Source organism: Catharus ustulatus, chromosome 22 (genome assembly GCF_009819885.2).
Source record: "Catharus ustulatus isolate bCatUst1 chromosome 22, bCatUst1.pri.v2, whole genome shotgun sequence".
Taxonomy (NCBI): domain Eukaryota; kingdom Metazoa; phylum Chordata; class Aves; order Passeriformes; family Turdidae; genus Catharus; species Catharus ustulatus.
In genome coordinates, this window is record NC_046242.1 from 7,513,191 (window position 1) to 7,531,412 (window position 18,222).

Sequence of the window (18,222 nt, forward strand, 5' to 3'; positions counted from 1 at the left end):
CGGGTGCAGAGCACGGCTGAGGGGACACCGTAAGGGCTGGTTCAAGGGTGGCTGAGGGGACACCGTAAAGGCCGGTTCAAGGGCGGCTGAGGGGACACCGTAAGAGCCGGTGCAGCGCACGGCTGAGGGGACACCGTAAGAGCCGGTTCGAGGGCGGCTGAGGCGCAGACCCACTGCATCGCCCGGGCAGGGCTCACGGAGCCCTCGGGCTGCTGGGGCGGGGCGCGCAGGGCCGGCGGAGCGGGGCGGGGCGGGGCGCGGACAGGGGCGGAGCCTCTCCGAGCCCCGCCCCGCCGGCCCGGCCCCGCTCGGCTGTCACAGCCGGCCTGTCCCGGGCAGGCTCGGGGGCACCGCGGGATGCGGCGGTAGGAGCGCTCCGCTCGCTTTTCCGTCTGCCTGTTGTCCGTCCGTCGGCCTCCCCGCCCGGGCTCCCGCACGCCGAGATTCCCTCCCGCAGCCCATGATGTGCCTGGAAAGCGACGGCTCCTCCGGCAGCAGCCCGGGCTGCGGCGGGCGGCTCCGAGCCGGCGACGAAGAGGAGGAGGAGGACGGCGAGCGGGGCTGCTGCGGCCGGGGTGCCGAGGGCGAGGTGCAGACGCTGTCGGGCAGGATGAACCCCCCGGCGGCCGGCAAGCACCCCGACCGCCCCGCCGCGCTCCGCAAGGCGCCGACCCTCGGCCGGGCCCGGGTAGCGGCCGCGGGCATCCTCAGCGTGGGCAACGTGCTCAACTACCTGGACCGGTACACCGTGGCAGGTGAGCGCACCCCGCGGCCCTGAGGGCAGCCCCCGCTGCCGGGCACAGCCCCTCCCGGGCACGGTGCATCCGCCGCCGTCCCCAGGGCTGTCCCGGGCTGGGTGAGCGCGGCTCGCCCGCCGCGCCGGGGCTGGAGAGGAGGGATGGCGTGAAGGATGAGGCACGGCCGGTGCCCATTGTGCGGCCCCTCCGGTATTGTTCTCTAGTTTGTCTGAATTTTATGGGAAATAAGAGGAGCGCCCTTTGTTTGTGTGGATGGCGGAACGGGTGCTCGGCGGGGTTCGGGAGGGAGCGGTGGGTGCAGCGCGGCCGGAGCGGAGGGCGCTCGGCGGGGCTGGGTGATGGCAGACGCGTTATCGATCCCGCAAGGGGAAGCGCTGCGGGCGACAGGTGCAGCTGCGGCCGGGAGACAGAGCTGCCTACGGGGGGAGCAGGCAGCGAGCGCGGGCTGTCCTTGGGTGAAAATCGCAGCGAAGCAAATCCCCTTTGCTTTGTTTCTGCGGAGAGCGTCCAGCCTGCGACGCCCTGCTGCCCTTCAGCCCTGTGCCAAGGAGGGTCCCTTCCCTGCAGACCTCCCGAGCAGGTGACAGCAGAGCTGGCAGGAGCGGGCGCGGGAGCAGCAGCGAGGCAGCTGCAGTGCACTTTGCAAAGCTCGGTTTTCTTGAGGCAAACACTTAAAATCATGCACTGGTGGATGTGTGACCAGCCGTACTGTGTGAACCACTATGCTCCTCAGTGCCTACTACTATTGTGAAGCTCAGCTCCAAAGCAGATGTCTGTTTGGATGTTTACTGTGCCATCCCTAGAGAGAACTCCTTGTTTATTCTTGTCAGGCAATAACAGCAGGGAAGATCATCGCTGAACTTTTTCTAATTAGAAATGAAGTAGGCTTGTTGGTAATCAACTGTCTCATGTCATTAGAATATAATACATATTCCTGTTTGGCAATACTGATAATTTTATCTTCAGAGCTTACAAAGGGGTTTGTGCATGTATAAATCTTTTCTCTATGCATATATATGTTTTAATCACTAGGACTCAATGTGTTGTTAAGCAAATCCGATATTTGTTTATACTACATTAAAATAATATATGTTTGTAGGGCAGTGATAGAGAGCAAGGAACATGAATCTAAGTCACTGTTGTCAGAATAAGTTGGCCAGGCTGTATTTATGTTGTCTGGAGTAGGGAGATGGGGAGGATTAAAAGGAAAATTTAGCTGGCACCGTTGTGGTTTCTTTGCTTTTCTTTTTAGATGTGGCTTCTTCCTTCAGGAAGTGTAAAGGCCAGTATTGGGAGATATTGAGTACTCGGCTGGTAGTCAGTCTGTTACAGAAGGAAGCTTGAAGATACAAGGTTAACCTGTTCCTATTGAAGGAAATTGTAGTGTGCTCCCTTGGCCTCAAATAGGGACCTCTCTAAGTAGAGTTTTACTACAAACCACCTTTAATGCACGGAAAGTTTCCTTTTTAGGGAGCCCTCCCCTCCCTCATTGCATTCTTTGAAAAAAAAAATCACATCTAGTTCACTTATTTGCTCTAGCACTTCCACGGAGACCTTTGCCATCTGACTGCAAGAACTGAAAGCATCTTCTTTTCTGGAAAGGCTGGAAGGTGTCTGACCAAGCAGAAGACAAAAATGCCTGCCTATTGTAATGTGGCATTGCCAAAGCCAGTGCTGGGATTGCTGGCATTTCTAGGACAAGCTCTAGTATTACTGTGCTCAATAACTGCCCTGTGGAACTTATCTATTAACATTCAGCTTGATATCAAAGGTTTAAGATCTCAGACATCAGACTTGCCTTTGGGGGCAGAATCAAACTTTGCATGGGCTTTTTGTCTTCTGTCAATTGGTATTTACTTTTCAAACTGGTGTTATATAAAGTGCTAATCTAAAACATGAAATAATTTAAATCCAGTGTAATGGAAGAGTTGTGGTAATAAAAATTATATGTTTTGAGCTCAAAACCAACTTGATTATAAAGTCTTCTCTAAAAGTAATCTTTACTTTTGTATTTTGAGTCTTAGTGCATACCACAGGCTTATGTGATGTGCACTTGCAGATGAATCAAGCTAGCACTTTGAATATTCAGCTCATGTCTCAAGACAGGTAATAATTAGTAAATACAACTCTCCAGACCTTCAAAGTACATTTCAAATATGAATTGTTGCAGCAACATAATAAGGGATTTTAACATCAGCCACGTTTATGGCAGGGGAAGTAGCATCAGAAGTTATGATTTACCTAAGGCCAGTGGACTGTTGTGAGAACTGGAATTAATTTCTGGTTCCAGCTCTATTTGAAACAAGTGTTAGAAGAGCAGCAGTACCAATGAAAACTGGTTCCTGAGGATTTGTCTCTAGGGTGATCCCTGCTGTGGCTTCTCTGATGTCAAATAATAGTTGACCTTTGTCATTAGCCTTTCTCTTCATGTCTTATAAGACTCTTGCATCTACCCAACCATTTTTTTTTTTAAATGAGTGTTGGGAGCTTTGGGATTTCTTCCTGCTGTCAAATTTAGTCAAAGGCAGGTCAGTGGCCTCAAAAGCAATTAGCAGGCAGCAGACAGACAGACATCAGCAAACAGAGTATCCAGCTGTATGGGCACAATACTCTAAGTACATCTTCTGTCTTACTTGAGAACTTGGTCACAATCATTTTGGTCTTCCAAAAAGTGTAAGAAAAAACAAGTATACATTTAGTGTGTGTGTGTGTATATATATATATATATATATATATATGTGTATATATATGTATGTGTATATATATATATAAAAACATGTATATGCAAGTATGTACTATTTTTTTACTAGGGGAAAAATCACATACAGATTTATTTCCAGATATAAGTTCCACTATTTTCTGACATATCCTCACAGAAGCTGTAAGTTTGTATCCAGTCAGTGCAAGAACATCTTATGTAATAGAAAGAAGGAGGCTGACCTGTCCTATAGCACATCTCACCCTTAAAAGCAAAAGCTTTTGCATTGCTACAAAGCAAACAGCAAATGTGTTATTTGTTAGTGTTTACACTCTGGACACATAAACATTATGTATAATGAGTTGGTTTTGGGTAATCTTTTTTTCAAGTGCAGCACACAAGGAAGTAGCTGCCTGTTTTCCTGGTTTTGGTTTAATGATTTCCCAGTATGGACTAAATGAGTTTATGATGGGATTATGCCTTTTTGGTATCTGGGACAGAGCTTGAGAGCAGTTTCCAAGATACAGGGCATACACAGCTTCACACCTGACACTAAGTTTGCAGCTTTTTTGGGAATATATGATAAAAATGAGGACTGGCCCGTTTCTTGAGGTTTGAGTTTCTTCCAGTACTTAAAAATAAAGAGTCTGCACACTAGTGGTGGGTATTTCAAGAAGGACCTTATGTTTGCAAGGAATTGGAAATTTCCCATGTGTGGAGTTTGTTGGAATATACTGAAGTATGTTGGAATATACTGATATTTGGGAGAAGCTGTCCCAGACAAAAAGTGCAAGTGCCTCCACTGTGGCTCTTGTAAAGAAAAGATGGGAAACTCAATCAGTGCTGAGCATTTCCAACTTTAAAGGAAATGATCCTCTGCAATTTTCTTAATAGGTCTTTGATCATGCTGAAAACAGTTGCCTGTGGAAAAAGCATTCTTTCAAAAGCTGTGATATTTCACTGCTATTAAGGTAGCAAACAAGTAAAACAAAAGTAATGAAACCATTGTAGTTTTCCTGTGAAACTGCAGGATTTCAGCCATCCCATGATGCTGGGACATATCTTCTTCCTTTATGAAGTTTTGGGAAAAGTCATCTTGCCTTCAGAAGCTTGGAATGTGGTTTCACAATTATACCATGGGTGACCTTTTACTGTGCCTGCTGTTGACGATGAAAAGAGTCTTGCTTCATTTAGGGTGTCACCTCCACCTTCTAATTCAGATGCTACTTCCTGGCATTTCTGTAGTGCTTTAATTTAAAGGTAATGATTTAATTAAGCTGCAGAACTACCCAGCAAAGTAAATGAGCCTTGCTATCCCACTACAGAAGGGGAAACCAAGGTGCAGAATGTTGGTGATTTGCCTGTGGAAATGGAGTTAGTGGCAGAGCCTTGGTTGGTATCAGTTCATCCCTGAGGTTCTCCATCCATCCAGCATGTCACAGACTTTGGTCTGCTGGTTTTGTCCTTTAAATGTCTGCAACTTGCTAATAACTGTATTTGTGTTAATTAGCCTCTCATTATAACACATAGTTGCAAATCAAATGCCATTCTTTGAAGATACATACATGCAAATGATCACTGAAAGTTGAAAGTCAAGTTTACAACTATGTAGCACAGACTGCAGCTGAAGGGTTAGGAAAGGTTCAGCACTAACTCCCAAGTGCAAAGACATTCAAGAGGTTGTGAGCCACAACTGCTTCATTTTACTTGTGAGCTCACATTTCTGATAGTAACACAGTGCCCCATTGAGTGATTTTTAGTGACTGGAGTCAGAGAACTCACATGGAATGGGATAAAAGAGCTCCTTCTCCCCTTGTATGGACACTATGCTCAGTGCTTACAGCTTCAGGAGGGCAAGTATTGAGGCAGTTTAAGCACCCAGGACACAGCTCTGGAAGGACTGTAATGCTGGAAAATATTAGAAAATAACCCTGACAGAATGCACTTGAGCCAGCAGTGCTGCCAGCTCACACATGTGAGAGTTTGTGAAAGGATGACAGTGTTTTACTTGGGCAGCAGGGACCTGCTACTGACTCAAAATTCAACAAGTCCTGCTTTGGGAGCACAAGTTAGACTTGAACCTCATGCAGGGCAAAAACAGGAGACAGAAAATGCTGTGCAGCACAATGACAGTGCCATAGCATCTTGTTCTCTAGTGTTGTGTCTTCCCTGTGTGAAGGGCTTTATTGCAAAGGCTGCTGCTTCCTGTTTGCTGATTCTTATGCAGGTTGGCAGGATTTGTTCCAGAGTATTTTACATTTCAAGTGAAATCTTGTTATGTTTAATCATAGTGTTTTTTTCTTCCTTGTGCTGTAGGTTTGCCAGATACTAACTATCTTTGTTATTATGTGCAGATTTTCCTGTTTTACTCTAAGATCCTCTTTCATGCATGTTGATTAATTTTATCCCCAAAACATTCAAGTCATCACAGCCAGAGAATGTGGCCTTTATTACATGGAGTTAATACACTCATAAATATTGAGTGTGTTCTAAAGAACAATGTAATGATGTTATTAGTTCCCTGATCTCTGTGACTGTCAATATCAGAAGTTTTGTGATAAAGCTGCTCTGGTCAAAAGTGTAGGAAATCTGTAATCATTCCTTCAGACCTTTCAAATACCATACCAAGCTGCAGTAAGGTTAAATTCTATCACTCAACTTGTATAATAAATGGGAATAACTGAGAACATTTACTCTTCTTTTTTTTTTCTGTTACACTGTGCATGAGAAGCAAATAAGCTGCTGATGACGTAGCATGCTGGATTATAAATTTTAACAGATATAGTTAAAAATTGGTGACTTTTCCTGTAATACAAAATCCCATAGCTCTTGCTTGGTATTTCAATTGCTGAGGAACTTGTGGTTGAAAGGATTATAATGTATCACCTACATCAAATTAGGTTATAAAGGCCTTGAGGTTCCTTATAACTATCAGGAAAAGCTCCTGGTACCTCTTCAGCAGATTCAATGGGAAACTATGATTTTATTTGACAGATAAAAATTAGGAACTCCAGAGTTCAGAACTCTTCTGAGTTGCTTGTTTACATCATCATTGCTTGATGTTATTATAGACCAGGACATTGTTGTGCAGCTTCAATGGAATAGGGTGGTGCACCCAAAGTACTTAAAATCCACATCTCCTTATCTGCAAGATATATCAGAGAGCTGTAGGCCAAGGATGGAGAGTCAGAGGGACAGAGGAGACAGCACTGGTCACTGGGAGGGACCCAGGAAGATGAGCAGATGTGGCTTTTTGGTGGGGAGTGTAGCCAAGGGGTGAGGAGGGATTTGAAGGAAGAAAAGGGCAGCTTTCAACAAGAGTTTACAAACAACATCTTCCAGACATGATGAGCATCACAGAAAAAAAGATGAAGATGTCTGTTGGAAATGGATAAAGGAGGATGATGCCCTTCTGGCTGAGAGAGTTTTGTGGAAAATAGCACTGTGGATGTAGGGTGATGAGTTTTCTAGAAGAAATAATGTGTGTGCTAAATGAGTTCTGCAAAGAACCTGTGAGGTGCCTAAGGGGCCACGGAAGTTAATGGGATCTGAGGAAAATGGGCTTGGGCTCAGAGCCCAGAGAGGTGTAAGTGAGGTAACACCACCTCATGGTTTCCAGAGAAGTTGGAGTACAGATCTTGGCATGGACCTCTCCTGTAAATTGCATTTTTGGTGAACTGGTCTGAAATTCTTGTCTGAAAATCAAGAGGCAAATCAAGGAGCAAAATAAGAGAAACCCCCAAACAACCCAAACCAAACAACAATTCCCCCAGTCATTACTGCTGAGTTTTTAACTACTAGATGCCCCCTTTGATTTTGGTGCTGTAAAACTTCTCACCCTGCAATTCATTGACTGGTGAGTGCCCTACCTAGAACTGCTGAACTGCTGAGCACAGCAGGATCTCATACATGGCTTTTCTTTTCTTGAAACATCTGTTTTCATTGTTATTTTGTGTGTGTTTTTCTCTGATGTAACCCAGCTATTTCTGTAGGGTTGCAGGGAAAGGAAGTGAAAGGGATGAAGTACAAATATCCATGCTCATGGTTTTACAATAGTATATAAAAAAACAGAGAATGTAAGGGATCCTGGCTGACTGAAGGGATGTAGAATCCTTCCTACTTGTGTTCATGACTTTGGACCTATCACCAGTCAGGAGTGGATGAAGGTTTCTTCTGGAAGGCTCTTAAATGAGCTGTTCAGGGTGCCCTGGTGGCTCTTTCCACTCTTGATGGTGCTGTGTGTTTCATGGAAGCTCTGCACAAGGCATGGCTGCAACCACCACGTTATCTCTCACTGTAATAAAACGACAGAATTCTGTTGTCAGGCTGAACCTTGCAGACAGAATGGAGCATGTTGTGAGAGCAACAAAGCTGCTCCCACCTCTTCTGTACTTCAGGTTTTGAGCGGATAAGAATCAATCCTCCTTCTCCAGAACTGATCTCCTGCCACAACTGAAATCACAGAGCAATTTTAGCTTTCAAGAAGGGAGAGAAATACAGAAGAAAAACTAGGCTTTATGCCTTGCCTGTCCTAAGTTGAGGCTTGAGCAATATGAAATACAGAGTTATGCTGTTGGTAAGCAATATTATCTCCTGTAGAGATTTTTTGTCTTTTAAAAAATACATTTCTTATGCTTCTGCTGGTGGCCAGCAGCTGCAGTAGCTGAACAGAAGAGCAGGGAGAAAAGATCAGTGTTTATCTGGAGAATAGCTGCAGTAACAGCTTGGAGCTTGGCTGGCAGAGTGAGAGAACCCCATTCTGGAATGAAAATCCTTTCAGCCTTGGCATGTGATGATTTTTTTTGTTTAATTTCTTTATTTTTAAGGTTACATTGAACCAAAACTGCAGTAATCCATCTTACTCCTTGTTCAGGCTTCTGCCAATAATTATGTAAATAACAGATTACAGTTAATTATTTGTTTCATAGCTTCCTATTTTCTCTATTTGTATTAGTAACATGTCATTATTGTCTTAGAATACAGCTCTGTGTTCTTGGCAACATGTAAAACAACAAAAATGGATGAACTGACAGTGGCAACAGGACTCATGTCTGTGTGAAGTCTGCAGGGCCTGAATTCAACCTGCCTGAAGGTTGACTCTGATTCCCAAGGCTGTCCTGGGATTTGCTGATCTGTGCTCTCTGCATATTCTCATTTCAGAGAAGTGATCCTTCAGGCGGGTTTGCCAGCAAAGCAAAGTATGGATCAGAGAGGGGAGGGGGTGGGGGTCTTGCCCTGTTGTTGATTTGCAATTTTTGCTTCTCTCTGCCTGTCACGTTTGCATTTCATGATTTGTGCCAGTGTGGTGATGATGGCCTTGGAAGTTTTGCTTTTGATCCTGGCTTAGGCAGCTGCTTTAGTGCAGCTTTCCTACAGGTGGGCAGTTTGGGAAGTTCACAGATCACTGTGTGCTCTTGCTCTGTTCCTCTTCAGTGAGACTTTTCATTTGAAAATGAGACTCTATGACAGGATTTCCCTTCTAATAATTTTGTATAAGAGAGTGTATTCTCATTTTCATGTTGCCTTCAGTGTTGGGTGGTTTTTTCCAAGAGACTGGTGCTTGTAAACTTTGCCCTAGCCAGACCCAGTGGGGCTTGGCTGTCCCAAGCTGTAGGATGTAAATAATTTGATGTGACATCAGCTGACCAAGTGCCACTGCTGCCCAGTCCCTGAGCAGGTTGCTGGATGAAATGTTGCTTATGGGATGCTGAATCAGAGCTGCTTAAGCACTTTGGGCCAGGCACTAATTTTGTGCAGTTTCAGGCGTGTTCTCAGTGCTAAATAATAATTAATACAGAATTGCAACACTATTAATAAATACCAACTGTGCAAACTATGCAATAAGGAGAAATTATTTCTATTGCACCAGTGTGGCTCATAAAGAGGGGTCATTGCCTGTGCTGGTGTGCTGAGCCATTAGAACTCAAATTCTGCTGCAGTTATAGCAGTGTTAAAACATTTCTAATAGTCTTGTTATTTCCGTCTAGCAGCCAGAGATGCTGAGTAACTTTCAGGATAACAATCTTTTATATATTCAGGAAACAAAATACCCAAGGGCCACTGGTGACTGACAGCTAAGTGCTCTGATTAAAACTGACAGTTCCTGATCAGCTCCATCTTGGATGTGTTAGTTCCTTTTCTCATGGGGAAGAGAAGACAGAGAACAAAAAAATTATTTAATGTAATAGTATTAGGATATGAAACTTTTTTTTTTCCTTTGCAAGTTTTCAGGAATTTGTAACTCAGAAATACCAAACAAAGTACCTGAGTAATAGTGCTTGGAAGGGCAAACATTAATCTCTCCATGATGACTTTCCTATAACAAGGTACAGAAAATGCCAAGTGTTGGCTTCTAATCATTGATTTTTGACTGTAAAACAAAGTGCTGAGGTTCCTGAGCTTCTGATGATCAGTTAATATGTGGTGCTTGCCTGTTTTATTCCCAACTGGTATTAAGACAAGGAAGATTTTTTTCTCCTCTAATTGAGAGGAATCATGGTGCTTTTGCTCATCTGCACTTACATACAGACTGCACAAGAAATGACTCAATCCCTAATGAAAAACCTTGGCTCACTGGTCAGAGCATGAGGTTCTTGTGGTGCCCCACACCCGAGAGTATCTCCTGCTCTTCTCCTTGCCCTTCTCTCCAACAGCATTTCTTAATCATTGAGCAAATAACCAACCTCATTTCCTTTACTCCTGTGTTTATTTCATCTCTTCTTACACATGTAAGATTCTGGATGCTCAGGAGCTGTTAGCAGCACCTCCCCAGCACGTGTTGCTGTGTGCTTTTCTGCTCTGGGCTGTACCTTGAACTGTACAGAAGTGCTGCAAAAGGAGTAAAACTAATGAGTTTTCTTGCCTACTTCATTATAGCAGGGTCTTGGCAGATCTGCTAAAGTTTAGGGTCACTTGCTATTTCCTTCATGAAACATATATTTTTAAGTAGTCAAAATTTTCACCTCTTGCATCTTGGCAATTCCAGCTGGGCATAAATGAATGTTGCTCAGTTACTTTATAAGCTGGGACCAGTTTTGGAAGGTTGTGCACTGTTTTATATGTGCTTTAGCACCCCTGAAGGCAGACCTGCCATGACTTAAGTTTTGGGTCAGGCTCTTAAACTGCTGGAGTTGGGGGCATTGGAGAAGTGGCACTCCTAGAAGCTAAAACCCCTTTTCAAGTCAAGTTAAAATTATGTTTGTTCTTAAAGATATATTGAGATGCATGTGGTATTAAGGCACATTTTTGTCAGCTATTTAAGGTGAAGTGGGAGTACTTTATGTTACTACATACTTTATGCTACTACAAAGCTACCAACATTTTCAAGTTTTTGAGCTGAGTCAAGAGAGTTGCAAAAGTTGCTGGAGGAAATAGAGGTAAATCACTTTTGGTCTGCATTTCACAGTGCTTTTTAAACTTCTGTCTGGAAGTGGCCAAAATTAGTAATGCTTCTGTACTCATATTATGTTCAAAAATATGTAATGGTTTAAATGTCAAACTGCACCTTATATTTGCCTCTCAAGTGTGTATTTAAATCACTTGCATTGCTGAAAGCCACTTAACAAGAATAAATTGGAAGTGGAGCTGATGTTTGAATAAAACCAGAAGTTATGTGAGTGGCTGGAGAAAGGTCTCTGTCTGTAAGCACATGCAATAAAATCTGAATCAGGATTTAACATTTTTGATTTAAATATTTAGTCAAGCTCTATTATACCATCCCATCCCATTTTCTACGTGAATGGGAAATACATTCATCACCATTTAGAAATTACTGGGCTTTGTACCCTGATGATGTTTGGTTTGATTCACTCATTCTTGTGCAATTGAAGCACAAACCACTTCAGTCCTGAGTGGGAGAGGTTTCCTGGGCCACTGCTACCTGCAGCAGAGCTTTGTGTGCACAGCATGAGCCTAGCAGTGGGGGAGCTGGGATTGTCCAGGCACTCAGAGATGTTCTGCCTGTGGTCTCTGTCCAGAGACTGCCAGGAAACAGCAGGCAGGCTCAGCCACGGTGTGGACACCACTAGTTAGATTTGTATCACTGATCTGATAATTAAGATGTTTGTAAATTCTATTAATCACCCATTTGGCTGGCAAGACCTCTATTTTTCAATGTTCCAGTTCTCTTTGTAGATTAAAAACAAATGTGTAAAAGTTTTTGCTTTAATGAAGGAAGCAGCTAAGAAGAAAATTTATTATTATTATTTTATTTTATTTCTCCACGTTTTCAAGTGTTTCTTTTATTCTGCAGGGGCAAAGTTTTGGTGGTTTTTTTGATCAATGCCTTTGACATAATATTGAAAATCTCTGTTTGCAGCTTCTATTCAAACATGTGGACTCTAGTTGCCTCTGCTAGTATTGAGTCATCAAGACAGGAGAACTAAAATACAGATCTTACAGTTATGCAGGAAGTTTCTATTTAAAAAAAAAAAGGTTTTTAAGTATGGTGTTTCTAAAATATATTGGCTCCTTTGTAATTACACACTTTAGATATTAATACATGTAATTATGAAAGTATAATTAGACTCTGGTAGGTAGTGTCATGACAATTTTAAGGTAGATTTTAAAATATCTTGTATCTAAATATCCCAACAAGAGCAATTTTTCTTCTTTAGTGATATTCTTGGGCTTAGGCTACAGGACCTGATCCCAGACTCTGTTGGGGTTTTTTTGCTTTGTTTTTTTTCCCTTTTAGCCCAGAATTCAGTAGAGACTGAATTGTTCTGTCTTTTAAAGGAACAGTCCCAGAGTTCTTCTGTAAGATTTCAGGGCTAGAGGGAAGCAAGAGCACACTTTGCATAATTTTAGGTTAAGATTATCTTACAAAAGAGTCTCTTGGCAGTTCTTAAAAAGCCAGGTAGTGAAAGATTTGCTTGGTGGAAAGCTGGGAGAATGAAGCACATACAAGTGTTAGGGACCAAGTGTCAGTGTGAAGGATCTCACACAGTGACTCCAGACCCTCCTGCTCTGTGACCTGTTTCTTTTATCAGATTCATTTCCCTTTAAATCCAGAATAGCATCTTTCCAGTCCAAATTGCTATGCAGCATGTGGTTTGCTGAGGGGAAGGCAAGGCATTTTTTGTCTCCCAGAGGCTCGTGCCGTGTCAGCTGTCTGGTGCCCCTGTCATTTCTGGGGATCCTGCTCAGAGCCCTGTGCTCAGACCCCAGCTGTGGGTACCCAGTACCTTCCCCATGGCTGCCCACAGGGTCCTGGCTCCTGCCTGTGCTCCCCTTCCCTCCCTCCCTCCCCCTGGCTCTCACTTTGGGTAATCAAATGAGGCAGCAGCAGCAGCCACAGCAGAGAAGAGCAGCTCTGTTTAAAGCTGTCCCTCCAGAATGTGCACACAGATTTCATTGCTTGCACCTGCCATGTCTGGCTGCTGCTGTGACCTCCTGTGCCAGCAGCCTGTGCTGATGAGTGTTCCCTGTTCCTTCCATCCCAATTAATAGTTTTAACTTAATTCCTTCCAGCCTTCTAAAGCTTGTCTTTGTCCATGAACACTCTGCATTATTTTTGGAAGGGTGCAGTGGAAGAGTGCTTTCAGATCATGTAATGAAAGCCAGAGCAGGCAGTGTTAGGAGGTTTGTGTTAAACACATAAAGGCAGCACTTGCAGGGCACTGATAACTGTGTGAGGATGCTGTGTCATTTGAGCTGGAGCAGTCACTCATGCAACACTGCAGACTTCTCTTTGAAGCCCTTTGTAGGTCGGTAAAGCCTTTCTTGCTGTGTCTATTGAGATCCTTGGGCCTTGTGCCTTCCCTGGAGTACAAGACTGCTGCCCTTTCCCTGTGCAGGACCCTGTGCCAGCCACAGCAGCTGCTGTCTGGGCAGGGTGGAGATGCAGCAGCACAAGTGTGGAGCAGGCAGCAGGCTGTGAGACTTGCCAGGGCTGCACAAGTCCTTCCTCTGTGCTCCTCACTGCCTGATGAACTCCTTGGAGTCAAACCAGTCCAAAACCTCTGCCTCCATCACTACCTACAGGATATTTCCTTATGTCACAAAGCCATCTCATTGAAATATTTTATGTTTCAAAGTACTGGCTTGTTTCAATCCAGAATTCTTTGGTTCCATAGAGATGTGTATCCACTCCCTTTCCACCAGTGAAGACCAGTGAGACAGGATGGGCACAGGGGATGTTTATAAGAGCCCTGCTTAGACTAAGCACTAAATGGTGTGTTTGGCTTTCTTTGGAGTTTATTGCTGCAGCTCTCCTCTAAGGATAACTTTTCATGTGATGGATGATTTTCATTTGTGCAGCAGCTGATGCACATCCCTGTGAGTTACAGGTAACAGTACCCATGGAAGGGTGGCTCTCTGCTGGACTGGGAGAACATGAGTGGGACTGAACAGTGCAGCCTCCCTTGTCGATTCTGCTGTTGCATTGTTAAAAACATGATAATCTTTTTTAGCTGCTCAGTCTCTCCCATTGGTAGTTGCTAAATGTAGTTGCTTGTGTACAAGCAAGCTCAAACAATGGAAAATATATGAAATATGAACCCTTTCTTTGTGCTGGGGTGGGAACATTTATCTGCTGTAGTGAGGAATGTTCACCTCACATTTCCGAACATTGTGTTCAGCAGATGAGCTGTTTCCTCCTTCTCCTTCAGGTTTTGGTCTCTCCATTGGGGACAAGGCTGGGGCCATGCTTAGATGGGCTGTTAGAGTAATTATCCAAGTGAACAGGCATGGCTTTAAAGATGCTGTTGTGTGATTTTATTGTTATTGAGTGGAATGGGTGGAAATTGGCTTGGTTCTTGTTTTGTTGTTCCATAGTTCAGTCTATTGACATGCAGATGAGTGAGAGTCACATTGGGAAAGAGCTTTTGACTCTAGTTGTGTCCCCAGCTGGGAGAAGACTGAAGAATGCAAGGGAACATAAAAAATGAAAAAGTCCTAGAGCTGACAGCCTCCAGTCAAACAGCATGTTTGCAAAGACGATGGAAATTTTCATGTGGCTTCTGAATTTTATCTCTGCTGGGTGACTCTGTCACTGTTAAATGGCTGAGAGAAACCTCCTTGTGCAGGCATGGGCATAATTTTGCACATGCTAAGATAAAGAGAGTAAATGATGGAGAAACATTGTTCTTAAACAGTCTCAGCCCAATTTCATGGAAACTCTAACAACAAAATAAATACAAACCCTCTTTTTATTTAAAAAAAAAAAAAAGCTCTTAAAATAGAGATGAGGTTAAAAGGAGACTGTGTCTAATTTTGTTAGCCTTGTGGTCCTAATTTGTTGCTTCTGGTGACTTGAATTCCTCACAAATTGCTGGTTTGCCTGCAGATCTGTAATTCCCGCATGCTGCAATTTCGCCTTTAGAAATGTTGGCCATGGGCAGCTCTCTCTTTCTGAGCTGGAATTCTGAACACTTTAAACTCTTCAGCATGGATTTTCTGTGTTTGGTGGAGGTGGAGGCTCGTGCCTTGCAGGGAGGATGAGCAGCTCAGGGTTTGCTGGGACAGAAGCCCTGGGAAGGCAGAGAAGAGCAGGGGTGCAGGAGGTGCCTGCTGTGAGTGTGGAGGCAGCAGCTGGGTTGTGTGCTAGCTGTAAAGTTTGTACCCTTTGGAAAGCAGTGCAACCATCCAGCAGAAGGGTGGGCTGGAGAAACAGGCTGTCCTCTTCTGCAACACTTCAATATGTGAGATCAAGATACTTTGGGAACAATTCTGAGGCATTTGTTATGGTAAATCCAAAAATTTTCCAAATGATGTGCCTTGCTCTTTAATTCCTGTCAGCTGCTGTAAGGATCATCTATTGCTATGAGCCTTTGGCTGGTTTGAAATCATTAGCTACATGCTTTGAGGTTCAGCTAGCACCCAGTCTCTTCATTTTATGCCATATGTTTAACTGTTATGTCATAAACTGAAAGAATAAAATGAAAGAATCATTTTTTATCAAATCTCAGAACTTGAAATGCTGAGATGAAAGGAGAGATGGATGTGAGTTGCACTTTGATCTGGTTTTCATCGTTTCTGTTGGGTTTCATCTTGGTTTTGTTGGGGTTTTTTTGTTGGGTTTGGGGTTTTTTTTAGGAATCCAAAGAAATTTAACCTTACTCTTTGTTTGCTTTTTGCATCAGTTTTATCCTCTTGGCATCTCCTGTTGTTATGACTATTACTACTCTCATAGCCTTAGTATGGATCTCTCAGTAAGAGGACATGACAATTAAATGCAATTACCCAACTATTCAGATCTTCAGGGGCTTGTGAAGTAACTGAAGCTGTGGATGGAGCTCAGTCTCAAAATACAAAGATACTTCCAGCTCTTGGTATTTTTACTTTTCTGCTCAGCTGTAAAATTTACTGAAGTCTTGATGCTTACTGAAGTAATCATGGATGTGTCTTGAATCTGAAATGCCTGGGGAAGGCTTTGGTTATACAGTAATCATGTACTGTTTGCATCCACACTTAGGAACTGCAGTCAAGGGCTGGTTGTGTCAGGGGGCTGCAGCTCTGTCAGCACACAGATCACCTGTGCCATGGCTCTAGGCATGGATTCCTTCTCTGGCTTTTCCTTCCCTCAGTCTCTCTGCCCTTGGCAGCCCTCAGTGATAAGGCTGAACATCTTTATCTGCTCCTCCACAAATTAATGGGTTTTATGTTGATTTAAATGAAGCAGAATATGGGCCTGCAGTGTTCTCTTCTTCCAGGGATAGAGAGAAGGCAAAACCACAGGCTGGAATTTCATGAAAGAAGAGTGTGTAATTTAAGCAAAATGCTTTACTTGATAGGCTGAAAGCATCTATTTTTCAAATGTGCTGTGAAATGTTGGTGGTGGGTTTCTATAAAGACATTTAACTGTGAAAGAGGAATGGTTATTTTGGGTCAGAAAGTTTCAGAAAGGAAATGATATCTTGATCAAAGTTGAGTAATGTCCAGTTTGTAAAGAAAATAGCTGGGCTCGAGTCTCTTCACGTTAGTGTGAATACAGGGCAGTAGCACAGTGTTTATATTGTACAACTGAGATCTAGATTTTACTACTTTATTTGCTTGTATTAGGATGAATTGATGAAGGGACAGAGAGCTCAAGCTTGGTTTTGTGCACTGCCATCAGTGTTGCTGTTTGTATTCCCAGAGAGCCCACAGGGGAAAATCCCATTGCAGAAGTCTCTGCTCTTCAGCTGCTGCATCCTGGCAGTGGTGCTGGCAGCAGGACAGCAAGGATGAAAAGGAGAGAGGGGAGGCTCAGTCACATCAGGGTCCTTCAGCAGGCACACGTGGAACACACAGGGGGCCCTTCTTCCAGGGACACCCTTCTTCAGGCCTGCTCCATGCCCTGGGATAACAGGCACATCCTCTCTGCCTCTGCTTTCCCACCCAGCACAGCAAGGCACATAAAAACTCCTCCCAAATAATCAGTACTCACAGTAGTTAGTTAGTTAGTTAGTTGTTTATCATTAATACTGTAGTAATGGTAATTATGCCAGTGTCTCCTTGTGCTTGGAAACTAGGAACAGCAACCAGGAGGAGTTGATGCTGAAATGGCCTCTCAGAGAAATGGAGGGATCTGTCACCTACCTGCTCCAGTTGTTTCCAGGCTGCTAGAGAAGCACTGCTGCTCACCTCCTGTTATTTGGCAGGGCCTTCCAGTGCTCCTGCAAATATATAGGCACTTCATTTGTGAATGACTTGCATGACTAATTTCCTTTCACACCTCTTGTTTGCAACTGATGGAAGTGTGCATTAAAACAGGAAGCTTTCCCTGCTTAGTCTGAATGTGTGTGTGTGTGAGAGAGAGAGAGAGAGGGCTGTAAGTAAAACTATGCTGATGGAGGGCTTTTAAACACCTGTACTGTGGCAGAAATTGATGTATTTGAGAACATACCAGTTGGTGTAAAGGAGTTGAAGAGGAAATTGATACAACTCAGAGCACTCTAGGAGGCTCTGGAACCAGCCTGTATCAAGCTGGAGCAATGGAGGTGAGGATTAGGACTTGCTTCAGCTGGAATAATGTATTTGGTCATTTCTGAAGGCTTTCTGCACTGCAGTATGTAATATAAGGCAAATCAGTAATTGTTTTCTGCAGGGAGGGGAAAGTAATGCAATAACATCCACCCCCCTTTCTCTTCCCTTTCCCTGCCAGGTGATTTTGCTCCCTCTGCTCTGGGCATGGCCACACAAGTAGTTACTTTGGCAGGTGAATTGGGGAGCAGCAGTAAGAGGATCAGGGCAGGGCAGGTTTCTGGGAATAAGCAGCTGATAAACAAAGTACTGGGACATTGTGCTGATGGGATAAGAAAGATTAGGCAATTAAATTTCTGTAGGGGCAAATCCCCAGACAACATCCTTAAGGCATGGTAGTATTTTGTTAACAAAGCAAAAGGCAGAGGATTTTATTCACTTGCAGCTCTATGGATGCAGAGTTTGTTTTGCAGCAGTTATATTATAAAAAAGAGCCTTGAGTTGATCAGCATAGAATCATAATTCCTATAGTTTGGGAAAAATCTCCAACCATTCCCCCAGCACTGCCAAGGCCAGCCCTGACTCATGCCCCAAGTGCTTTATCCTCACATCTGTTAAACCCCTCCAGGGGTGGTGACTCCAGCACTGCCCTGGGCAGCTGTGCCAGGGCTGGACAACACTTTCAGTCAAGACATTTCCTGATATCCAACCTAAACCTCTGGATACTTGTCAGAAAGACAGAAATCATGCATTGCTTTCTTGCATTCCCCTTTCATTTCTGTCTCTATTAATCTGTTTTGTTTTATGTCTGAGCGAGATTTTTGTGTCAGGAATCATCATTTTTATGTTTGCAAAAAAAGA

The 18,222-nt window shown here is 43.7% G+C and overlaps 1 protein-coding gene across 4 annotated transcripts in view; it reads left to right on the forward strand.

The window, feature by feature from the left end:
• The first annotated feature begins 301 nt into the window (after positions 1-301).
• The window catches only part of LOC117006030 (protein spinster homolog 2-like), a 135,205-nt gene continuing 117,284 nt past the window's right edge, over positions 302-18,222 (forward strand). For all 4 annotated transcript variants that reach the window (XR_004419939.2, XM_033078251.2, XM_033078253.2 and 1 more), the window contains exon 1: positions 302-755. Coding sequence is in view for 3 of the 4 variants with exons in the window: in XM_033078251.2 (XP_032934142.1) it covers positions 461-755 (295 nt within the window). In the remaining variant the exon portion in view is untranslated. The remainder of the gene's footprint in view (positions 756-18,222) is intronic.